At 42.8% G+C, this 9,172-nt stretch overlaps 1 protein-coding gene and 1 pseudogene across 1 annotated transcript; one reads left to right on the top strand and one right to left on the bottom strand.

Moving 5' to 3' along the window:
* Positions 1–3,153: 3,153 nt before the first annotated feature.
* LOC147456521 (cyclin-dependent kinase F-1-like) lies at positions 3,154–6,076 on the bottom strand. Its single transcript, XM_086514962.1, has 2 exons — positions 4,879–6,076; positions 3,154–4,602 (listed from the first exon to the last, which is right to left on the bottom strand). Exons 1-2 carry the CDS (start codon positions 5,957–5,959, stop codon positions 3,671–3,673), a joined length of 2,013 nt encoding a protein of 670 aa, XP_086371088.1. The 5' UTR covers positions 5,960–6,076; the 3' UTR covers positions 3,154–3,670.
* A 232-nt stretch (positions 6,077–6,308) lies between these two features.
* LOC147456520 (uncharacterized) lies at positions 6,309–8,349 on the top strand (annotated as a pseudogene).
* The last annotated feature ends 823 nt before the right edge of the window (positions 8,350–9,172 follow it).

Genomic DNA, 9,172 nt, shown 5'->3' with positions numbered 1-9,172 from the left:
CTAAATCACTCCCTGCAAGGAGTAACATGGTGTAACGCACTGTTGGTTAGCTGTCAATCGTGAGACAAAGTCCACCCATGTCTGCATGTTCTACTCCCTGATTGGCACAAGCCTCAAAATTTGTCACCACCACCAATGACTACTCTAGTTGTGTACTCAATGACTGCTCTAGTCGTGTACTCAAAAAGCTGTCCTGCTCTACATGTTTGTCCTCAGACCCTGCATGCACAACGAGCGAAGTGTCACACTGCCCATCATCAAAGTTTACTTACTTAGAGTGCGAATGTCTGCATGGCAAACGGACTCATAGAGACTATGGCGTCTTTGACACCAAGAACATAGAAAAGAGTCGAATGAGAATCACGATGGCCTTGTGCTATCACAAGCGAGCCTCATCTCATCAAATAAGACTCATCAGTCAACTGAACATGGCACCCATGATCTCTGAGCTATGAGATGGAGATCAAACTCCTACAAGCATCAGGCACATACCGAACATCATGGAGCACAAGCATACTCCCACTGGCGAAACACAAATGAATGTTACCTACACCATGAACAACATCCTGTCCCAAAGCAGAAAACGTGCTAAATCACTCCTTGCAAGAAGTAACATGGTGTAACGCACTGCTGGTTAGCTGTCAATTGTGAGACAAAGTCCACCCATGTATGCATGTGTCCAGGTCTGCCACAATGCCAACAAACCACATGCATGCGCCTTTGAGATCTGCTTATACACCAACCTATGTATCCAATGACGAACTTTCACTGCAAGATGACATAACTGAGCAAATGCATTATCCATAAGAGCATAACCGCTCAACACAATGCGAAAGAAAACTAGTTGATCAGACACCTGCCATCAAAACTATGGAAAACCCTCTGCCAAAACCAAGAACCAATCATGCATAAATATTGACCATATGTAATGAGAGCGCAAGCAAAATGACCATCAGCATAGGCACAGCCAAAACATGGCTAAAACAACTCTCTAAAACTTGTCACAAAACGCATAAAACCTGGTAAAAATATGGCAAAGTCTCCTCTGTAACTGAAGTAGAATCTCAACCACAAAATCACATCCAAGATGCCAAATTGGAAGAAGCTCTCGACTACTACAAACGGACCAGAATCTGTCAACAAAAGTTATGGCAAAGTGAGAGTAAACCTCGATCACTATAATCCCCAAAAAAGGATTGTGTATAAACAAACGTCCAAAGATTTGCAATCCAAAATCCTAATCAATGCTCTCAAGACAGCTCACCGCCGGCACTCAAAAGTGCTCGCGAAAATGCATGCGTAATGGACATCAACCATGCACCATAACCATATGCAAATCCATTCGTAAAGATCATGAACCAAATCACAAATTGTTGCCAAAGTGTCCTATGAAAATCTTTGAAAGAAGCTCCACTTGTGTGCTCAAAAAACTACGTCTCTCAAGAGAACCACTTCGATGGTGTGTAAACACGCCTCCATGCTTCGTTGCCCAAATCTACAAAAAAAAAAAAACCCCCTCAAACGACAAGCTCTACCTAAGCTAAAATTACATCTTCAACTCAAAATTTATGCACCCAACTTTGAGCACCTGCCTTGCTTCCAGAAAGTGCATCATATTCGCAAACTGCGCAAAAACAGAAACCTAAAATTCCTATGGTCAGTCCGTTTGAGCTAAATATCAACAAAATTGTGAAGAATTTGCAAAAAGTTTCTTTTGTAAAGTTGTGGACCAACTTGAAACGGAGGGGCATCATTCGCATAATTTTTAGATCCACATTCTACAAGGAGAAAAACGAATCTGAAAATAGTACTGCTGCAAGCATAGCTTTAGGGCAACACCTTCACCTACACACAATCTCACACTGTCCTCTAATCTTCCACAAGAGCATACATCATTCTCAATTGAACTCACAAACTCCCATTACATTCTCACGAAGCTTCCAAGCTTTCTTGATCTCTCCACCACCGAAAGCGAGCAAGTTACTGCCTCAAAGCTCTCGACACCGCCATGATCTCCGCGATTACCATGCATTCTGATACCAATTGTTGCAAAAATGCGGTGTGTGTACATAGAGCGAGAGTGAGAAGAAGAAGAAGAAGAAGAAGAAGAAGAAGAGAGTTTTAACGTCATAGGAAACTATCCCAAGGGACCTTAAAAGATCTAGCCAACGAGGAGAGTTGAACTGAAGATCTGTTATTCAAGAGGAAAATGGCATAATCAATCTACCAGACTTGGGTGAGAGAGAGAGAGAGAGAGAGAGAGAGAGGATGTAGGTGGAGCAACTCAACACTATTATGTGTGTGGAAAGCCCCTTATTCTTCTAGCTAATAAAGAATAGAATGTGTACAAGTAATAGACGGTCGGAACATCTCTGACGTGTTCGACTGGGGTAAGAGGCACACCCCTTTTACCCCAACAATTTGGGAGTGATACCTTGAAAATGTATTGTTTTTTGGTAAAAGTAACAATAAATTAACCATTAAACTGGTACAAATTCCTCAAACGTACTAATTGAAGCAACATATATTGCTAGCAAAAAATACTGCTTCGAACTGGGCCCTTCTTCGTGTTAGAGAAGGAGACTAGAAATGATAGTTCAACAATTGGAACTCTTATATAGCCCTAACATTTCAAGAAAGAGGTAGCCCTCTGACTTAATTTGAAGAAATGTTTTAAGGAAAGAGTAATTTATGCTGAGGAAAGGGATTAAGGAAAGAGCTTGTGGGAAGCAAGGAAAAAGAAACCAGAAAGATAAAATATGAACCAATGCTACCAAAATGGCTTACTCAAATAAAGGTAAATATGGCACGGAAGCTACATTCTATTGGCCTTTCTGAATTGAGTATTTGCCTCTCCAATGTAAAGGCAAAAAGGGTGATTAAAAGAGCAGCAAGGAGTAAAGCAAACCTTTTAAGTACTTTTAGGGCACCTACAGAAGAATCACTTTCCGCACCCAAAATTAGAAAACTTTCTCTAAGCATTTGGTCTTCGAAACAAATACAAAATGGGACTACAAGTCACAAGAAAGTGAGCAACCTATTTTCTCTGGCACCCTTGTTCCAACATTGTTAAATACTCAGATTGAAAGGTCATTGAGCAATCACCACACAAGTTAATTTCATTACATCTGGCCAGGACCCATAAAAGGTCAGTGCTAACAAATGACCGACTGATAATGTTCATTGTTCCATTTATTAACACCCAGATGCAATATGAGCTCAATAGACAAAAAACCTAATTGCTGAAGCAAACAAAATATTCCTTTGAAGACTTCAAATGTTGTGGTCAACTTGAATATATAATTATCAATTTTGGGCATATGCAGGTGAGCCAGGCCCACTTCCCTCAAAGGGATCACCAACATCTCGTAACAGACTTAATGGAGATGAAGCACCTCACCTTGTACTCCTTGAGTCTGCTAGATCAAGCTTAAACAGTCCACTGTCTCGACTTCTGATGTGCCATTCCTTGGATGATTTATCCAGCAACCAACTGAGCACACCAATTGAATAGTAACATCATTACAGGAAGGACTGGGCCTTGCAGTCTAATACTTGAATTTCCTCGGGCCTGAAATCAGAAGCAAATGCATTGCAAAACTCCCATATCAAAGGACGAGAGACTCCCGCTTATACTATTTAAGCACTCTCCTACATCAGTCCCTTCGACTCAGAAGCTAAGCATAGAATCATCATCGACAAATACACCAGGAGAAGGAACCCTTAGCTCGCTAGCAGCCATTGGATGGGGTTCAACTTGAAAATAAGGATGCTTTAAGGCATCTGCAGCAGACAGACGCAACTCAGGATTGTAAGTGATGAGCTTGCTTAACAACTCATGTGCTTCTTCAGAGCCTTCTTTTATGTGCTGCCTTAAAGAATAACCACTTCTGTCTTCAGCAAATGATATCTTGCCATAATCAGGTAAATTGCTGACACCAGCCCAACATTCCTCGTTGGGATTTCCCAATACATGCACAATCCTGCTAAGCTGGTCTATGTCGGAACAGCCTGGAAAAACAGGCTTGCCTAAAAGCAACTCGCCAAACAAGCAACCAACTGCCCACATATCAACTCCCATCCCATAAGTTGTTGCCCCATACAGCAGCTCTGGTGCCCTGTACCATCGTGTCCCCACACAGCCCGTATATTCCGAGGCCACTTCTTCCTTGTAAAGCCCAGCTTCACTACCAGATTCTACACCACAGTCTGAGACTACTTGATCAACAGTATATGTGTTATTCCCTCCCGAAGTCCACTTGAACCTGGTAAGGTCATCACTTGTCCAGTTTTGTTCAATATCAGAGCCCACCCAAACTTGCTGTAAAGACTCATTTTCTTCTCCTGATTGGAACCCCCGATCTTCATCACTGTAATACTGAGACAAGGCATTCTTCTCATCAATTGCAGGATGCAAATGTTCAGATTTTCCACTAATTTCCAAACTATCTGCTTGATGCTCAGACGCAAATCCAGTTCCCTTATCGCAGTAGAGGACTTGCTCTGCGATGGCCTCGCCATCTGTCACACATCTGGATTTTGAAAGGTCTGAATCTGGTAACAACTCTGTATTGTGAACTACACATAATGCGCTTTTCTGACCTAAAAACCAAAAACGAACATTAGTGCAAACGCTTTGATAAAACAATAAAAAAAGCTTCAAGCAAGACCCAAAACTCCACAAAATTACAGCAACAGACATCTAAAGAAGATATATACCTAGATGAATCCAAGATAAGCCCAGATTCACCCTTGAAGGAAAGTGCAAGGTATAGACCCATGGTAGTCACCCACAAGACAATATAACCATCAGCTCCATCATGCATAGCAGAGTTGCAAAGTGAGAGCAGGGTTTCCAATACCATTTGTCTCACTTGCCTTTGACGATAAGTTCCTCAACATCCATTCTTCTCTCCACAGTTTCCTTGTGAAAGGTAGCCACCAAGAACGCAATCCTATCTTGCTCTCTTTGATTGAGTGGTTCTCTTTGGTCATGAGCTTGCTCTGGCTGACTAGCAATGTCGCAATAGTTAACAACTGGCAAAGTGGATACCTTGCCCTGAGGCCCAAGAGCACGAGCTTGCCCCAAATCAGCAATCTTCAGGACCCCCGATGCAGAGATGAGCATGTTGGATGGCTTAAGGTCACGATGCAGGAAACCTTCTGAGTGGCATGAGGCAACTCCCTTCAAAAGCTGGATCATCCAACCTTTCACTTCTGCCTCTTCCAGAGTGTCTTGTTGCTTCCTCTCAGTCAGATGTTCAAACTTGTTTGAACTGCCTGCCATGTCATGTGTATCCATCGCAAGATCCTGTGCATTAGGGATCACTCTTACATGATGAGGATTGGCCAAATTTCTGACTTCCTCATGTTGCACCCTCGTCTCTGAACAAGGCACATCAGAATGGCACAGGTCATGAGCATCATGGGTTATGATTTGTGACCCAGTTTCAAAGCAGAAAGAACCGGTGACACCCTGCATCCCTGGTTCAAAGCCAAACTCACTTGGGGCAGCTGCCGCCCATATCTCAGACCTTGCTTCAATTGACTCTGTATGGAAAAAGCTTGTATCTATGTCAGCCATATCAGGACCAGTATTTCCTGAATAAGAAGAAATTCCCATCACATCAGGAGCAGCAGGGTGCTGCTGTTTTCTCCGCTGATTGATGACAGCTGACAAGTCTGAGAGAAGGAACTCAAGCACAAGAACTACTGAATCCTCTGAAAGCCAGAGGTATTCAAGAAGCTGCACTACATGGGGATGTCCAACCAGGTTACTGAGAGCGTCGATCTCTCTGCAGGCACTCTGGTAATCATGTACCTCCTTCAGGGCAACCTCCAGTCCATCTGCTTTACGATGCGCTCTGTAGACGTCTGCGTAAGAACCAGAGCCTATGTGACCTAAGATCTGGTATTTGGCTGTTAACTCCTTGTTGTCATGAATGCTCCAGCTTGCCATCCCAGATTCTGTGTGGGTGTGGGTTGTGCAAGAGAGGGTGTTTGCGCGCGCGCGTTGCGTGTGAAGGAGGAGGAGGCTCTTGGGGTAGGGAATCGACCATTCCCCATAATGTTGACGACCACGTGGCAACCGGCGGAGGCCGGGAGCCATGTGGGAGTCAACATTATGGGAATGGTCACTAAATGACCATTCCCGGCCGTCAAGGTCAAGGGGAAGGGGGCCAAATGTGAAAGTCGTGAACTTAGGGTGCGAGGTTGGTTTACGCGCTACCTGTGTGCTGTGCACTAGCTTGAAGCAGAGGTATGAAATTTATGTTTGCGCTCGTAGGGGATCCAGGCGAGGCAAGAAGATGGTCGAGAGGGCTCACAAGTCGACTCCGCCAGACATACTAGGTGATGCAGGCTCCATTCCTTCGTTTTCTCTCCTGCCTGTTGATATGGAGTTAGCTACGCCAAGAAGCACAACGACTGTATGCTTTCGAGATTATAATGGGAAAGGGATCAGGACCTGTGCCGATTTTGAACATCCAGGTGGTGGTGTTGTTGAAGTTGCAGGTGTGCATTCGCAAAAATCTACCATACACCAAGTTACAGGTGGTGTTGATCATGTACAGCATGGGGAAATGGGTTGCAATGCAGGCGGGTTTCTTGATGTTGATGTTGCATTGGAGGAGGAGATGCTAAATCTGGGAGAGAACTCAACCAAGCAGAAGAATAATTGGGCACGGAAGAAATTTGATGCATGGAGGGAATTCTCTGGGATAGATTCTAGCATAGTGTTGGAGAAGCTGGATTTACATACTTTGAATGATCTGCTTAGCAAGTTTTTCTTAGTTGTTTGCAAGAAGCGTGGTGAGTTGTTTCCCTCCGACACGCTAATGGGAATGCTAAGATGTTTTGGTAGGCTTTTAAAGAAAGAACAAGACTTGAGGATCGCCAAAACGGGTGTGACTGAGGTGCCGTTTGATATTGCAAGGAATCCGATTTTTAAAGGAACTCAGAATTCAGTTATGGCTGCCATGCGTAGATCAGTTGCGCAAGGGGTTTGCAAAGATAGAAAAAAGGCTTCTGTGATTGGGGTTAGTTTGGAGCAAGCAATCCTTGGCGACATCGACTTTAGCATCATGCATGGACGGGGTTGTCAGATGAGGTTCGCATTCTTTTGCATGTTGCATTTTTGCATTAGAGGTGGCTATGAGCTGTACAAACTAGAGCGAACGATGTTTTCGTCTGGGAAAGATGAGCTTGGGGCTTATGTCAGGTATTTTGCTGGTCTTATTGCTATGGTTTGGATCGATTTGTTTTGTGTGTGTTTCTTGTTGTAATACGCATGTGTGTTTGAGATTTTGTGAGAGATCAAGCAAAAACTACAAAGTTTATCTAAATCACTTTCAGCCGGAGCACTTTCGACCTCCTGTGACCGTGCGCGACGAGGATGTGCTAGCAACATATGAGCAACTAATGCGTCACATGCCGATATTTGTCTTGGGTGACAAGAATCTGGGTTTTATGTTTTTGCAACCCATTAATAATCCTCGAACACATGTGAGTTTAGGTTTTGTGTGTCAATGACCGTAGCAACTTTGTGTATTCTTTTCAATTGGATGTATTTTATCAGGACTTGCAGGGAATTTCAGCAACAAATCGTTACGCAATACGTGTGTTACAAGAATGAGCCTTGGACAGGTGCCACGTGAGGTGGGGATGTTAATTACTGGTCACAAGCGTCTTACGTCATATGAGAGGTATGATATGTCGAATGAAGTTCGTATGGCTACGGCGCAGGAGATTTTGTCTGATCCGTATGATGAATCTAGAAAGCTTAAAGTTTACCCGCAAGTTCTAGAGAAAAAATTCAGTAATTTTTGTGAGAACATAGAAGGTTCTTATCTTTGACTTAAAGAGTTTAAGATTACTTTCGTGTGATGTATATTTTGTAATACATATATACTTGTGCAAGGAATATATACGGCAAGGATTGCGCAAGTGGTAGCAGGCAATCGAAGGCTGGGAATATCATGTCCGTTGGCAACATGGAGTGTGGAGCTGCTGGTGACAAGGGACTCGGTATGAAGAATCCTAGTCTTCAAGGCATAGTCTTCAAGCCATACAAGATTGGAGATGAAATTCCGTTTGATGAGGAGCTACTCAATCACCTTCCGGAGGAGACGACTCATGTATTGAATGTGGCTGCCCAGAATTGTCCAAGTCGTGGATTCTCTCTTTTGTCAGCTGGCACATTCAACAACTGTGTGATCAATGTGTTCTCAGGAAAGGAGAATGTTCCTTCTAAACTAGGGGTTTAATCTGGCTCATGACATATGTAAGTAATAGGTTTTGGATAGTTGTGGTTGCGAATCAGCACATACTGACGCTATTATTAAATTCTCAGCTTGGGACAATGAACTTTTTTGGTTTGTGAAAGTTATCAACAGTCTTATTTTGTGACAGTCAGCTTCACTGAGCTTGTGACACACTGAGCTTGTGACAGTCAGCTTCTGAGTGAACTTTGATCAGATTGAGACAGTTTTAGTGACACACTGAGTTCTGACTGCACAGTAATTAGTGAGAAAATTTATGTGTCATCATTTTTTCTAAGTGCTGATGTGTCAGACTGTGGTTTAATTACAGATGCTGATGTGTTGTGTCGTGGATGGCAAAGCTAAATGAAGTGATATTTTTTATTACACATGCTGACTTGTCGCAGATCTAACGGTTGTTCATAAAATTACTGTTAGTCATATGGAGTAGATGAACAGCTCAGATTGCCTGCCCCCTGACCCTGGACCTTGACGGAGTGATGATCCAAACTTGCAAGTTCACAACTGATCTTCTAAGTTCTCCTTCAATTTTATCATCTTTTTTTTCTTTTTCTTTTTTTTTTGCAGTCTGATGCGAAGCATCACTACTTTTGCAGGAATTGCGTCCACACACCCACACCCACATGTAGCACAGGTTGAACCATAGTGGGCGCACTTAAAGATCATAACCTTTACCGCTAGCCAAACTCCCCTTGACGTCAAAATTATTCTTTATAGTGCTTTGTTTGCTTGGAATCTTCTATATCAAGACAGTCTTTAAGGCATACTTTAAGAGATAGTAAAAATAAGTTGATCACTCTTTTAATAGTTCTTTGTTTGCTTGGAATCTTCTATATCAAGACAGTCTTTAAGGCATACTTTAAGAGATAGTAAAAATAAGTTGATCACTCTTT

This window comes from Adiantum capillus-veneris, chromosome 6, assembly GCF_014529385.1.
Source record: "Adiantum capillus-veneris isolate H3 chromosome 6, ASM1452938v2, whole genome shotgun sequence".
NCBI classification, from domain to species: Eukaryota; Viridiplantae; Streptophyta; class Polypodiopsida; order Polypodiales; family Pteridaceae; genus Adiantum; species Adiantum capillus-veneris.
Note: the sequence above shows the minus strand (reverse complement) of the source record. Positions and strands in the feature narration are given on the sequence as shown.

Coding starts and splice junctions, on each gene's coding strand:
- LOC147456521 (XM_086514962.1), bottom strand. CDS start 5,959: ATGGCAAGCTGGAGCATTCATGACAACAAGGAGTTAACAGCCAAATAC. Junction 4,603..4,878: donor TGAGGAACTTATCGTCAAAG/GCAAGTGAGACA, acceptor TTTGGTTTTTAG/GTCAGAAAAGCGCATTATGT.